The sequence below is a fragment of the Peromyscus eremicus genome, chromosome 10 (genome assembly GCF_949786415.1).
Source record: "Peromyscus eremicus chromosome 10, PerEre_H2_v1, whole genome shotgun sequence".
Classification (NCBI taxonomy): Eukaryota; Metazoa; Chordata; class Mammalia; order Rodentia; family Cricetidae; genus Peromyscus; species Peromyscus eremicus.
In genome coordinates this window covers 68,320,245-68,336,348 of record NC_081426.1, presented here as the reverse complement: position 1 = coordinate 68,336,348, position 16,104 = coordinate 68,320,245, and the positions used below count along the sequence as shown (strand labels likewise).

At 42.9% G+C, this 16,104-nt stretch overlaps 1 protein-coding gene across 2 annotated transcripts in view; it reads right to left on the bottom strand.

Moving 5' to 3' along the window:
* Nucleotides 1-9,769, bottom strand: part of Exoc1 (exocyst complex component 1) — a 46,083-nt gene extending 36,314 nt beyond the window's left edge. For both annotated transcript variants that reach the window (XM_059276041.1, XM_059276042.1), the window contains exons 1-3: nt 9,640-9,769; nt 4,627-4,760; nt 1,703-1,833 (exon numbers count right to left, since the gene is read on the bottom strand). In XM_059276041.1, coding sequence (XP_059132024.1) covers nt 1,703-1,833; nt 4,627-4,750 — 255 coding nt within the window. In that variant the 5' untranslated portion in view covers nt 4,751-4,760; nt 9,640-9,769. The remainder of the gene's footprint in view (nt 1-1,702; nt 1,834-4,626; nt 4,761-9,639) is intronic.
* Nucleotides 9,770-16,104: the final 6,335 nt, after the last annotated feature.

Below are 16,104 nucleotides of genomic sequence, written 5' to 3'. Positions count from 1 at the left end.
AGAGAGGAGTCTGCTGAGGAAGTACTGGGCAGTGTGGGTGAACACCCCAAGTAACAGGGTCATGGAGGGAAGGCAGCAGGCGGAGGAAGGCTACGGTAGGGTGTATTTCTGAAATGCTGCCAACGCATTTCCTCTTAAAACTTTCCAAAAGGGTGCTTCCTCTCCGCCTGCACCCCCCCCCCAACACCACCCCGTGTTAGACAGTATTTACCGAAGCTAAAAACCAAAACAAAAAGACTTTTCTTTCCAAATTACTCCTAACTCTTCTTCCCCCCACATTTGTCAAACCGCTTTCTACATTTTCCTAAAACCTGGGTGCTTTTTAGAAATAAAGCAAAAGTCTAGTTCAATAAAATATGAAAAGAAGAGGTCTCTCTCTCCTCTCCCTTCCCCCCTACTCCTCTCCTCCTCCCCGTCCTCTCCTCTGTGTGTATGTGTGTCATTTAGGAGTAATGGACACATACTGGCAAGGATCTCCTAAAATTACTTTTGCTTCGCACTGATTAAATTACTATTTGTTTTATTCAGCTCTTTAATGCCTAGATTCATGCTACAGTAAGAGTAAAACCAGAGTTTCCGCCAGGCATGGCTGTGCATGCCTGTCATCCCAACAAGCATAAGAGCAGGAGTTTAGAGATGGCCTCGGCTACCACAGTAAGCTTGAGGCCAACATGGGTTGCATGAGACCCTGCCCAAAGTAACAAACAAAACCCTGGAGTTTATCTTATGAGATCAATGTACAAGTGTCTTTGCCATTTCCCCTTTTGGACCCAGTCACCTCGAGGTTTATTCCAAAGGGCTTTTTATACAACACCAAAGGGTGAGACAAAAGACCTTACAAGATCAAAGCACACTGTACAGCCAAGTGCAGACCCTTCCAAAGACCTGGTAACCACGCCCGTGGTCAAATCATCCCATTATGCAGCCCTGCTGGGTAAAGCAAGCCCAGATTCTCTGACCCTGAGTAAGGTCTCACTAGGAAGTCTCTATGGGTCCCCACACCAGTCTGACAGTTACATCAGTGCAAGCCTTGGTCTGAGAGGCATCAGGGGCACAGTGGGTGTGCCCTTTAATGTGACTACTGAACTAGTCTATGTCCTTGAAGCTTGAGCACACTCAAACATGGCATAAAACTTATATCCTTAAAACTTCACTCAATCACCTCAAAAGAAGGTGTGTAGCCCCATCACCCCTTTATTTGAGTCACAAATGTCACGTGTTCAGACTGGCTGCCTCACAGTGAGTCTTCATCCCACTCAGGAGGACTAAAGAAGGAAGGCTCTCTTTATGCAATCATACATGCTTTGAGTCAGATCTTACCAAAACGATGAAGAGTTTTTAGACAGTTAACTCACACAACAGATTACTTTAAAATCCACACTAATTTACAGAATTTTCTACTAAGCATATTTAATTTAAAAAAGAAACACACAGTATTAAGGCAGTTTTGTCCTAGTTTATTTATGTGGCTTGAACACCACTGTAAGTGAAGTTTTAACGAAGTAAAACCTGAACCATGCATGCATCTGTAGTTATTTAACGCTGGGGGTGAAGAGGTGGAGGTTAATGTATTTCAGACCAACATGTGGCAGGCCTACAGCTACAGGACAAGTTTAGAGCATCTCAGGGCACACAGTGACATATATAGATATCCATGAATGACACTCTGTGAACACAAGTCCAAGGACTACGGAAAACGTACTTTGATGGCATCTTTGGCATCTACCACAGCAAGGTCTCGAAGGGCCCAGGCGATCTGCCTTTTGTAGAAATCCCCCTTATCAGATTTCTTGACTTTGACCACCTTCACCTGCACGGGGCGTTCAGTTGTCACTGTTGAACAAAATACACACGACTGTTAGCACTTTAGTCATCTGCTCATTCTTCATTCCCTCACTGTATGTGACCTTCCGGTCCTGATGCGGTGACAGTAAAGTAAGTCAATGTTCTGTAATAAGTCACCGGAGGACTCCATGGAATCCTAAGGGAAGCACCTAAATCAGACCAGAGGGTGGAAGGCAGACAGATGCTAGAGAGGTAAAGCTTCAGCCCTGTTTTAAAGGGCTGGGGGGAGAGGGGGGAGAGGGGGGATCTATGACTGACATGTGTAAGTGCAGAGTCCTGAGGGAGCCTAACACCATCACAAAGCCACAGTACGTAATTCAACACAGGCAGCACAGTGTATGTAAGAGAAGGTGGATGGAAATGAAGAAGTTACCACAAATGGGTGCCCGGCTCTTCAGGGCTCCATCTGAAGTACTCAGGGCTGCTAGTAGAGAAATAGCATGTTCTAGTTTCTAATTTCAATACATGACTCTGGCAACAGAATGGAGTTTGGATTTGGAAAGAATGCCGATACATTTGAAAAGCAAATGGTTTTCCAAACAGCAACAACAAGGGACAAACAACACCCCCCCCCCGAATAATCTCTTAAAATCTTCCATATCAAAAGGACTACAGCAATGGTTCTCAACCTGGGGGTCCAACACCCTGTCACAGGGGTTGCATATCAGATATCCTGCATATCAGATATTTACATTATGACTCACAACAGCAACAAAATCACAGTTATGAAGTAACTATGAAATAATTTTATGGTTGGAGTCACCACAACACGAGGAATTGTATTAAAGGGTTGCAGCATTAGGAAGGTTGAGAACCACTGGCTTAAGGAATATTGGAAAATGTACCTACTAAACTACACTTGCTAAGCAAAAATCTACTAACATCCCACTCCCCAAAACTAGTCCAGCCATTCTACTTGCTTTTCCTGCAAAGTTTTCAAGGAAAAAATAACTTCAAACACAACTATTCCAGTGAGAAAACAAGGCATGTGCCCTGATTTATTTAATAACTGTGGTTAGAGAGTCAAAGGTAGCAAAAGAAAAATTACATATAGATAATGAACATGGATGCAAAAATCTTAAACAATATCCTGGCAAACAGGGTATTTATAAAAGACAACATCATGGGCTGGAGAGATGGCTCAGAGGTTAAGAGCACTGGCTGCTCTTCCAAAGGTCCTGAGTTCAAGTCTCAGCAACCATATGGTGGCTCACAACCATCTGTAATAAGATCTGGTGCCCTCTTCTGGCCTGCAGGGATATGTGCAGACAGAATACTGTATACATAATAAATAAATAAATCTTAAAAAAAAAAATTAAAAAAAAAAAAAAGACATCATTTCCTTTCATCAAATCTTACATTATCACTGGTAACAGCACACAGATCTAAGGAAGATTACCTCATAGCAAATATGACAACATGTAGAATTTTTAGAGAAAACAGCAAAGCTTATGAAAACAGAAAATCACCATGTTCACAGACATAAACATATCACTAAAAAACGCAAGTTCTCTACAACTTGAACGATAGGTTAAAAACAATCCCAATCAAAACCCCAACAAAATCTGGAACTTAAGAAGTTGATTTGAAAATTAAGGTGAAAGAGTAAAGAACAAAATAAAACAAAAACAAGATATAAGGTAAAACCCTGAAATACATACATGTACTCATGTACATAGACAGACACATACAAATACACCACACTCTCTAAGACATGAGTGAATCAAAACCTTTACAAAATAATGCAGTAGAAGCCATAAAGCATCAGATTAATTTTATTTAATGACAATTATAAATTTCTTTCTTTTTTTTTATTAAGAGATTTTCTATTCATTTTACATACCAACCAGATTCCCCTGTCCTCCCTCTTCCCGGCCCCTAGAATTCCCCCCAACCCACCCTCCATTCCCACCTCCTCCAATTTCATTAAGAGGAACCATAAAAAGTGCAAAGAGAAACCACAAACCAGAAAGCATGCAGCCACATAATAGAAATACCTATGCAAGTAATAGATCTATCCTACAATATGTATCCAGATAATAACAGTAAAAAAAACAAAAAAACAAAAAAACAAAAAACTGTATAAATTCATTTAAGGACAACCAACCCAACAGGAAAACGAGCAAAAGACTTACGTGGTAAACTTCATAAGTAAAGTAGATGGCTAATAAATTCATGAGAAGATGCTCAGCCTCATCGTTAATCGGGAAAGTGCATTTTGAAACCACAATGAGATAGCATGTCACCCCTGCCACCCTGGCAACAATTAGTCTGTCAGAAGCAACTGCTGCTGAAGACATAGAGAACTCAAGAGAACCGCACTGCTGTGGGAGTGAGAAGGAGAATCCCCTTTAAAATTGAAAGACCCTAACCCTTCAGGCTTACACCCCCCAAGCCCCAGGAAATAAGGAACTAAAAAGAAAACTAGTTCCAAGGGCAAGCTGACTCAATCAGTATTCAACCACCCCTGCACCAATGTAACAATGTAAAAAGACTTCTGTTAAGAGATGTGTTCAGCTGGGCGATGGTGGCGCACGCCTTTAATCCCAGCACTCGGGAGGCAGAGCCAGGCGGATCTCTGTGAGTTCGAGGCCAGCCTGGGCTACAGAGTGAGTTCCAGGAAAGGCGCAAAGCTACACAGAGAAACCCTGTCTCGAAAAACCAAAAAAAAAAAAAAAAGACAAAAAAAAAAAAGAAACAGTGGAAATATTTTTTAAAGGAAGGAATGCCCCTAAGGAATGAAGGAGTACCAAGCATATATTTTTGCTTATACATGCCCACCTGTGGCACACAGAAAACAGTTCTTCTTCTTCTTGCCCGCTTTGCAGACATTCACGATGCTCAGCAGGCGCTCATCGTTTGGTGTGAAGATGTCTCTCTGTAACGCGTGCTTAATCGCTGTCATCTTTTCTCAGCTGCAGAAAATTTAGAATCGAGGTATTGAGCTCATTATCAAAATCACTGCCCTCCCTCATAAACTGTTCCATTTCTGACTCAAATGATAAATTCTTCATTAATAAATACATAAATATATGATATATTAATATATGTACATCATAAAAGCATGAGGCTACAAGTTTGGAAATGAAATCAGAAAAATCAGCATTGTCAAAGTCAAAAAATGTTTCCAAGTGTTCAACAACACACATATATATATATACACAGACACAAATAACCCTAATACACACATGTCCATACACACACATACATACATACATGTACACACACATACAACACAGTACTGGGCTGGGGCAATAGTTCTGTGGGTAAAGTGCTCCCTCACAAACACGAGGACACAAATCCCATCTTGTCTGCTCTCTGGAGCTCACACAACAAGCAGTGCGTGCTGGGGCCTGCTGTTAGCCTAGTGCTGGGGAGGCAGAGCCAAGGAGATCCCTGGGGTTCACTGACCAGACAACCTTACCTATTGGTGAGGAACCACGTCTAAAAGAGGGGAGCGGATGTGAATGGCGGAATGTTTTCCTTGAGGAAAACATGTGCAGCTGCCCTGACTCTCATCTAGACTCAGACCAGAAACCAAACCATTCCGTACCATTGCGCACTTGGGAAACGCAAATGAAATCCACAGTGAGATATCTACTACTTTCACTGTTAGGACGCTGAAAATCACAAGGACACACAACGGCAAGTGCTCCTCTCCCAATGGCTGGTGGGATTCTTTAGAAAACAGTGCAGCAGGGGCTTCAAAAAGTCATGCATGCAACCACTATTATCATCTAGCACACAAATGCCAAGAGAAATGAAAAGATCTTCACAGACGAACTCAGATGTGAGTGTTCACAGAGATATCACAACCACCCTCAGTATATGTGGGGAGGCACCAGCTTCAGGGTCCTGTAGATACCCAAACCTACAGATGTCTAGGCCCTACATAGAATGCTATAGTTAATAAAATATAACCTACGAAATTGCATCATCTCTAGATTACTTACAATCCCAAGTGTAATGCAAATGCTATATAAACTTGTTATTCTGTATTGTTTACAGAATATTAAGAAACAAAACAAAACTCCATACATGCTCAGTACAAAAACCATTTTCCCCCCAATATCTTCAGCTGGTAGCTGGTTGAATGACTAGATTTGGAACCTGCAGACACAGAGAAGGTGAACTACATTTTGCAGTGGCCAAAAAGTGGGAACAACCCAAATGTCTATCAATGGACAGATAAGGAAAACGTGACACATTTAGGCTGTGAAAAATAGTAAGAATGAAGTAATAAGAATAAGAATAATAAGAATAAAGTAATAATAAGAAGAATGAAGGCACAATAAATCATAAAAACACTGTGCTAAGCAAAAGAAACCATGTACAAAAGACCATACATGGTAGGCCTACATTTATAACAAATATTTAGAATGGGAAAAAATTCATGAAGACAGAAAGATGAGCAGTTGTGAGGAAACAGGAAGAATGGGAACAGCTGCTACGGGGTGCAGGGAGGCAAGTGTTCTTCACTTAGTGTGATGGTGTAAAAACTTGTGAACACACTAACGATGAAGGGACACTTGAAGTGGGGAAATCTTGTAAGTGAATTATATATCAAATCCTTGTAAAAGTAGCTTTCCATTTCCTTGCTTCTCATCCAATTTAGTCTTTCTTCAAACACTAAGCTAATTTTCAAAAATCTTCAATTTTTCATGAGAATAATTTAAATGGTTTTCTTTCTATTTTTCAGTGCAAATGTGCCTATGACATTAATTTCTTCTAATTATCATTTCATTCAACGGTAAAGGAAGAAAACACTAGCTTTAATTAAGTACATTTTTATAGAACAATGACTTCTTCATAGAACTTCCACAAACTGTGTCTCTTCTACATATTACTCTGTGAAGCTTCTATCTGCATTCCAACTGCAAAACTTTTTTCTCGTATAACCCACACCTTCCGTTTCCATCCTTCGTTCACCTCAGCTTGAGTCTTCGTCGTGTAACTTCTTTCCCAAGCTAGCCTGGAGGTGGTCCTCGGATCCATCCCTTTGATGATTTTACCACTTGCAGACCAGTTTATCCTCACTTACCAATCTCCATAATCTGGGTTTCTTCTCTACTTCTCTATGGCCACTAGCCAGTAGAAAAAGCCATGGCCATCACATCACTGCCAATCTCTAAACCCAGTCCAAACTGGCTTTCAAGCCACCCAGCAACTCTTTACCACTACCTCTGATGACTCCTTCCCCAGTCCCAACACTCTAGTTACTACTGTCCTATCCTCAACTCTAGCGTCAGTCTTCTCCCTCTGTGGAAATGGCCACCCATCCCACAGAGAATAAACCAGGAAGCACAACTCTTCCTAGTGCTCTCTTCTCCCTCTCTGCACACTCACCCAGGCTAACCTCCACTCTATTACAGTGTCCATGTTACTAACCCCTCATCCTAGTTAGGGTGACTATTGCTCTCATGAAACATCATGACCAAAGCAACTTGGGAAGGAAATGGTTATTAGGCTTACACTTCCATATCACTGTTCATCATTGAAGGATGTCAGGACAGGAACTCAAACAGGGCAGGAACCTGGAGGCAAGAGCTGATGTAGAGCCATGGAGGGGTGCTGCTTACTGGTTTGCTCTCCATGGCTTGCTCAGCTTGCTTTCTTATAGAACCCAGAACCACCAGCCCAGGAATGGCACTAACCCCAATGGGCTGGGCCCTCCTCTATCAATCACTAATTAAGAAAATACCAGTACAGCCCAATCTTAATGGAGGGATTTTCTCAATGGAGGTCCCCTCCTTTCAGATGACTCTAGCTTATGTCATGTTGACAGAAAACTAGCCAGTACACCCCTTAGTATGTCCTAGGGCCTGGATGTCACATTACAGCTCTATTCCATCTTATCCCCAACCACACTGCACACCTGCACACCGCCCAGTATACTGTCCGGCCTCTGGGCTTTTGTTCACTTTTTTCCTTTTTCCGAAATTCTTATCAAATTCCAACTCGCCCCCAAAGATTCTGATAAGACATTTTCTCTTCTTTGAAGCCTTTTCTCCTAGGAAACTTCCTTTTCTACTGTTTGGTATTTTACCTCTCCTCTGACAACAGCCCTTCCAAACTATTTTCTAGCTAGTACATTCACCTCTATTAAAAGTAGTTCTCTGTTGGCAAGGACCTTATCTTACTCAGCTTTATATTCCTAGCAGTTGACCAGAGGCACACAGTAGATGCTTAGTAAACACTTCAGTGAAGTAATACTGTATTACTTCAATAACAGATCAGGGACAGTTCCCTCAAAGTTGCCTCTTTCCAACTTCCACATCAGTAAGCAAATACTCAGGCTCAAAATTTGTCATAATTGACCACTTCCTCCATGTCAAAATGAAATCTGTTGGCATATCCTGTGACTTCTCCATCTACATACAATTTATTCTTCCTCAGCTTTGTTGCCAACACATTGACCAAGACTTACTACCTCTATGGAACAACACCTGTTATCTACAGTTCCGACAAAGAAGCAAATACTTTTTTTTTTTTTTTTTTTTTTTTTTTTTTAGCAAATACCTTTTAAAAAGTGCTCGTCACACCACACACCTGCTCAATATTAGCCTAACGTTCTCAAACCAAGCCTTTCATTCAAAGCACTCGTTCATTTTTGGCTCGAAATCTTGGCTTAAGCACTTTCCCACACAGGACGATTTATCTTCTCACTATCCAAACCTAATTTCTGGGTTTGCATAAAGTTGATTCAATAAAGATCTTAACCCACACTAATCTTTCACTTAAATGTCGACAGCACTTACTGCATTTACTAGACAAGTGCTTGCTATCTAAGTGGAGCATGAATGTCATCGCCTGGATCTCCACAGCCATCTCTGAAAGGAGGAAGAGTTCTCTATCACAGGTTTGTGGGTTAGGTACTTAAAAAGAAACAAAACATAACTCTTGATGTAACCTGTTTTACCACAACAGTAAAAACTGGTCAAAAGAACAATTAATAATGGCCAATGCTCACCATACTAAAGACTCAGTGCATGGGAAACGGTCAAACACGAGAGGGTTGGTCATAACTCATAAAAGAGTTAGACATAATTCAACAAATATTGCTACTTGCTAAGTGCCAGGCAGCACTCTGGGGTATAGGGGAGAATCTGACAGACACGAATGGGATGACGTAGCTACGTGACAGTCAGTCTTTGGGGCTAGTAATGAACTCTCCATTGTTTACAGAACGTTTCAGTTTGCCAGCAAGTAAGTTTATAGTGGCCTTTACAGCTTTTTCCCAAGTCCCAAACCCATGTCCACACTCAGGGTTCTCTTTAGACCTTCGCCTTCTAACACCCCAAGCCTGCACGTCACAGATAGCTAACACCAGCGTTCATCATGGATCTTGTTCCCTTCGGCTCAGTCGGGACATCATTACACTATGTGTCAGTGCAAATGCCTTCGTGGGGTTGGGCCCATCGACTGCAGAGACGGAGAGCTGTCATCCAGAACAGAAAACTGCTCAGCGACTGAGCAATGCACTTAAGAGCTTTATATCGGGCCCTGTGGAAGCCCTGTCACGTCCTTCTCTCCCAGGGCACGCTAATTTGGCAAGAAAAAGAAAAAAATAATAATAATCTGTCCCGGATGGGCGGAACCGTGGAGGGAGAGACCGGGCTGCCTCCCGGCGCCTTCCCCCAACGGGCAGAACAACAAGGGGTGAGGACGCAGCCGGAGATCCGCATCCCCGGAGGGGAGCAGGGTGGGCCGGGTCACCTGGGAGCGGCGGACCCGGCGCGGACTGAACGGCGCCTCCACCACCTCCAGGACCGCGGTCCCCGGCGGGAAGCTTACCGCGAGGCCCGGCCCGGCGGAGGCGGGTGCTCCGAGACCGACACTGGAAAGGCACCGGCAGCGACAGCCGACGTGGACCGCTTCTCATTGAGCGCGGCTGAGAAGCGCCCAGGACCCGCCACTTCCCGTATCCGGTCACGTGACTGCTCCGCACCGGAAGTTGACCTTGTGGAGACGGAAGTGGAGGCTGTGGCGGGGGGGTGGGGGTGGGGAAGAGGAAGAGACCAGCCAATGGACGTGGAGGAGGCGGGACATCACGGGGGAGGGGTCGCACTGTGGGCGTGGAAAAGGGCAGGGGCGGGGCCTGCAGGCGCCTACGCCAGTGGTTCTCAACTCGTGGGTCGCGACCCCGTAAGAGTTCAAAAGACTCTTTCACAGGGTCGGATACCAGATATCCTACATATCAGATTTTTACATTATGAATCATAACAGTAGAAAAAGTACAGTTATGAAGTAGCAACAAAAATAATTTTATAGTTGGGGGGTCACCACAACATGAGGAGCTGTATTAAAGGGTCTCAGTGTTAGGAAGGTTGAGCGTAACCGGACTCTAGTTGAGAACCACTGAAACAGACCAACTGGAGGAGTTGATATGGTGGTGTTTCCTTTTCTCTAGAAGTATCCATTTTGGTACTTGTGGCAATTCATTTGAGAGCTCATTAAATGTTTTCTCCTTTGTTATGTAAAACGCTGTTAATTCTAGAATCTTGGGATCAGAGTTTGGGAGCAAGCACTTCTGTGAGTTAAGTCAGAAGCTATGAAAGTGGAACTTAAACATCATTAGTACCCTTAATTTTTTCTGACTTAATTTCCGTAAAAACCTAATGAAAGGACCAAGCAGATGCCATAGCGGGCTGCTCAGTCTTCTCTCAGAGATCAGGCATCAATTTCAGTTTCCTGAGACTGAGCAAGCAGCTTCTGGGAGGGCCATGAACAAAAGACAATCACTGATGCCCCTGCCAGCAGGGTCAGGGAGACAGGACCCACCAAGCCTGGGCCACTGAGTCAGCTCCCACAGTCAGTACATGCTAGGCCAGCCAGCCTCCAGAGCAGCTCAAGGACAAAGCCTGGGATTTGTCCAGGCTTGCCCAAAAAATGGATAACTGTAACACCCAACTAACTCTAGCCAATTAAAAGTTACAACAATAAAAAGACTTTGCTTTTGCATGGGATTTGGTCTCTTAATGGTCTTGGGGGGACTTGAGGTACAACACCTAAGGTCTAGAATCATGGCACTTATGAACTTCATATTCTAACTGGATTGTGCAGATCTGCTTCTTGGGTGCTTTTTAGAAACTGGATCCTCCCTGGCTCACATCAGATACTGAACCAGAATCTTCACTTTAAGATGATGCTTGCTTCAGTGTGAGACTGCTACATTGATTCGTCAGAAAGCAAGCTGGGAGAGATTGCACTAGGACACAGTGGAAACATTGTCTGTTTGTCAATTTGTATTTCATATAGAAATGAACCAGCTCACAAAGACAGGATTTAACCTGGTGGGGGTGACCAACTCTGATTAGCAAAAGATTCTGGGATTGCTGTTACACCACATCAGAACGGAGGAGTCAGGAATTAAAACAACTAATCTGGTATTATCTCGGAGGCTCTGTACCCAGGAAAAAAGCTCACGAGGCAATTATTACAGCTGTGGCCCAGTTGGACAAGGAAAATAAAGTCTGACGATGTATGTTACCTTACCCTAGAAACAATCTAGAGCCGCTAGTGTGCTAGCCAAGGCTGAGTAGTGTTGGAGGGTTGATGAATACCAGTATGGCCTTAACAGAAGTGCACTTAGTGAAAACTGAAGCTTAGTTCACTAACCCCTTTTTATTAATTTCTTGCAGATTTTGTGGCTGGTCATCACTTTGAAGAGACATGGATGAAGCCAGGATTTTGAGCTGGAAGACAAATGCTTTGTTAGGCCACATCCCACGCAAGGATTGAGTGTCTGGAACTTTGATTCCAGGCAAAAAGGGTCATTCAAACATGAATCCTGTCCCCGAAGGAGGTAAGACTAGACAAGGTGACGTGAAAGAGGGAAAGCTCAGTTTCTGCTAACATTTACCTGAAGATGGAATTTTTGAAAAATTAGGAGAAATAATAGACAGGGACCTGTTTGTTGTTGAGATTAACATCTCCTAGTCAAGGCTACTTGGGATGATTTTCACAGGATCTAGTACTATGTTTGGGACAAATGATCTGGTGTTAGGGCAGCTTGTATGACATCCCTTCTGGGCAACATAGGCAAGTGGTGAGTACTATAATTTTGTATTAAGTTCATTCCAACGTCCTTCCTTCTGGGAAAAGTCTAGTCACTTTTCTTCACTCTTCATGGAGTAAATTCATTCTGACATCCCTGCTTCCCCGATCCTTCTAAGTCTCAGCACCTATTCAGCTCTGTCCTAGCATCTTACCCTCATGTGGCATAGGTCATCTTCAGGTCCAGGAAGCACAAAGGTTGTGTTAGAACTCACACCACCTGTCCTTGCTAAAAACACTGAACCACAAACTGGGGGCTGTCATCGACTTTCCTCTGTTCAGCCTTACAACTGTATTTATTCTTCTGATCTAAAGCTCTCTATATTTATTCTCACATACGTTCCACTTGTTCCTATTGATGAATATTAGCCCATTTTTTTTTTTATTTTGCAGTATCTTTTGATTTAGCATTTAGTTCAGTGATTCTCAACATCAGATGATTTTTTTTACTCCCTGGGGAACATTTGACCATATTTTGAGACATTGTTGGTTGTCATTACTGAAAGAGATCTGCTGACATCTAGTGGGTAGAAGGCAGAGTAGGTGTTAAATGATCTATAACATTAAGAATAGCCCTTCAACAAAGAACCATCTATCCCAAAATGCCCCAATTGTCCAAAGGGAGAAACCTTTGTCCTGGTTCTCTCTAGAGCAGTGATTTCAGTTTGTCACAGAGGCTGTGCTGGGGTAGCTTGGTTTTGAAGTCAAGGCAATGGGGAAGGGACATGAAAAAAAGTTATATCATGAAGCAATTTTCTTTGCAACTTTTCCAGACATGGGGAGACTGCTCTTCATTCTCAGGAGGAAAGAGATTATTGAGGGTGAAAAAAGTCTGAGGGTTTAAGTGTGAAGTCTACACATTGTCCCCATTCTAGACTTCAAAGACCCATTCCTTTTCTATTAGGGCACTGGCCTTGACGTAGATGATATTCCCAGGCTATGAGTTTCGGTTTTCTTGAGCTTCTGTTTCTTTTATGATTAAATACTAGGGCTGGGTTTCATCACAGCCTCAGAGTGCTTCCACTGGCCTAGAGGCCCTCTGGCCTTCATAGTGAGCTCTGATTATGTGATACTTTGGGAGAATCTTACAGATATGTCTTACAATTCTACGCACGTAAAAAAAGAGAAGTGTTCAGCCATTGGCTTCCCCTGTCACTGCTCGACATTTTGCCACCTATGACCACAAGTGGCTGGAGGGCTGAGTTGTGCAGATTTTCCAAGCCATGGTGGAATATGGCATGCCGGGGAGTGAGAGAGGCAAGCTGTTGTCATATCATCCCTGAGGAGTGATATGACATAATCTAGCTAGCTGATGCCTATAACCGGCCCCTGCAGCAAGCACCTAGACAAAAAGAACGGAGTTAGCAAGGTGTTGGGTGCTACACAAGGAGACAGAACTGCTGGCCCCTCAGTTGTCTCTTTGAGGTAACGGTTTCTCCATGTTTTCAGCTGCCCAAATCAGTCCTCACCTCCTTCTTAGCTCTCATCTTCTACATCTGGTGATTGCAGAAATCTTGTTCTATGTCCAGCGTGTATGCCGAATCTAACCACTCCTCAGTCTTTTCATGGCTACTCCTTCCTGGATTTCACTATGACCTGTCCCTCTTGAGTTACTGCACATCCCTTTTCAGTCACACTTGGGTCAAACACAGGATGTAGTGTTTGATCTAATTTGTACATGGGGCATTTGGGAAGGATGCCACGGTAAGCCCAGACTCGCCTCCTAGAAATGTAAGTAAGCCAACTTAAATATGACTAAATTTACCATATTAACTTTTATTGAAAGTCAGATTTCCTGTTAAGTATGCTGAATGTTTTAAGCTTATATTCCTATTTTATCCCAAGAGGTATTAAATTATGATTTGTTTGTATATTATTCAGCTGGAGAATGTGTTCTCACATAAATTCAGAAATCCATATTTAAACCATAAAAAGTACTTTTCTGGAAAGTGGCATTTAAATTACATAAAGATAGAACCCTTCTTAACTAGCGACAGATAGTGGACATAAAGTAGTAGAAACCCTATGGTTGGTGAACTCACACAGATGTGGGTTCAGATTTGGTTTCATCCTTCACCCCAAGCTGACAGCCCCATTTTACACAGCCATGTTCCCTCCCCTTCTCCTGCTCTCTATTTGTGTATATGATATTTCCTTTCAATAGGATTTTTGGGGTAGAGAGTTTTATAAATATTGTTGTAAGATAAAAACTTATTATGCAGCCCTATAATATGTGGGAAGTAATGGTGTTGATTAATAATCTACTGGCCCGAATTTTGCCCAAGAAAGCAAAGATGTTCACTCACAGGCTTGGTTTGATCCCCTGGTGGGAGGAGTATACTTCCCTGTTTCAGACTTTGGGTTTGAATTGCTTGTTTTGACCAATGGGATTGCTAGTGGACCTGACATGAGCATACGTTTGGAATGTACTTGAAAAATAGGCTTGTCCTTTATGTCTTTGGCCACATGTAAGTCCTTGGATCTTATAATACTAACGATCCATTTGTCATCATTATGATATTTAGATATTGATGAATAGAGAAAAGTGTTGTATTTCTCTTGTCTTCTAGGAGCTGTACTGCAGATGACAGCAGAGAAGGGAACATCTTCAGGGAAGAAAAATCCCAAAGAATAAGTGAAGGAGGTGTGACAGAGCCCGAAAACAAAGTCGAGGATCACTTGAAATCTCTCTCTGTTAAAGAGACCTAGAGGGCTGGGGAACAGCTGGAAGAAAGAGATATTGCATTGGCCTAGAATAACTGTAGTACTGGATGATGAGGAAGTGCTCTGAAAACCCATACCCAGATGTCCAAGTATTAGTAGGAATTAACGTTGTAGTATGATTTTGGCTTCATTCAAGGAGTGTGGTAGACAAATCATACACCAAATGATAATGTCAGTAAGAACCAAGGATAAGAGAGAGAATATAATCACATAAAATCAAAGAAGTGGAGACCTCATATTTCTAAATTTTACTTGTAAATATTAATATAAATTCACTAACATGATTTTCTGTTTTCAAAAGCAGCCATGCATTTCCTAGTTCTGTTATCTTTAAGCAAAGCATGTGTGATAAGCATCCCCACCTGCTAGGTGGTCACAAGTTTCTTCAAGAGGACCCCATGCAGGAAATGGTGTCTGCAGTCCACCCCACATGGTAAGATGCATGCTCAACATTATCAGTTGACCTGCTTGCTTAAAGGTACCAACAAACAGCTCTAGGGGCTGTGTGCTTATTTTAAAAAGGTTCTTATACTTTTATTGTGTTTCTATCTTAGTTACTGTTCTCTGCTGTGAAGAAACACTATGACCAAGGCAATTTAAAAGAAAGCATTTAATTTGGGGTTAATATCAAAGAGTTAGTCCACAACAGGCACGGCATTGGATCAATAACTGAGAGCTTACACTTGATGTGTAAGATGGAGGCAAAGCAAGAGAGAGAGAGAGAGAGAGAGAGAGAGAGAGAGAGAGAGAGAGAAGAGGAGAGGAGAGGAGGGGGAGGGAGGGAGAGGAGAGGGGAGAGGGGGAGGGGGAGGGAGGAAGAGGGAGAGAAGAGAGGGGGAGGGAGAGGGAGGAAGAGGGAGAGGAGAGAGAGGGGGGGGAGGGAGAGGGGAGAGGAGGGAGGGAGGGGGAGGAAGGAGAGGGGGAGGGGGAGGGGGAGAGGGACAGGTGGGGGAGATATTGGGCCTGGTGTGTGTTTTCAAAACCTCAAAGCCTACTGCAGGGACACACCTCCTCCAACAAGGCCACACCTCCATCAACAAGGCCACACCTCCTAATCTTTATCAAACAGTTCTACGTACTGGGAACCAAGAATTCAAACACATGAGCCTAAAGGGACCATTCTCGTTCAAACTACCACAGTTTCTGAGTATGGCTTTAGGTTTGCGAATTCTGACAAATGTACATAGGTGTAACTATTGCCACAATTAAGATATTTCTGAGTATTCAAACAATGGTTGGATTAAATGCAAAAACGGAACTCTGACTTACAACCTGCAGCAAGCAGCCCAGGACCCAGCATGCTATGTACAGTAACGAGTCCATGAAGTTACCACAAGTATAGCATGTAGTCTGGATGCCTAGCCAAAAAAGCCCAGAGCAATTGGCTCCAAGTGCCTAGGACTTAATAGTTAATGGCTTCTCTATTTATTGACTCTTCCTTAAATCTTAGGGCCAAACTGAAGAACCCAAATATGTATT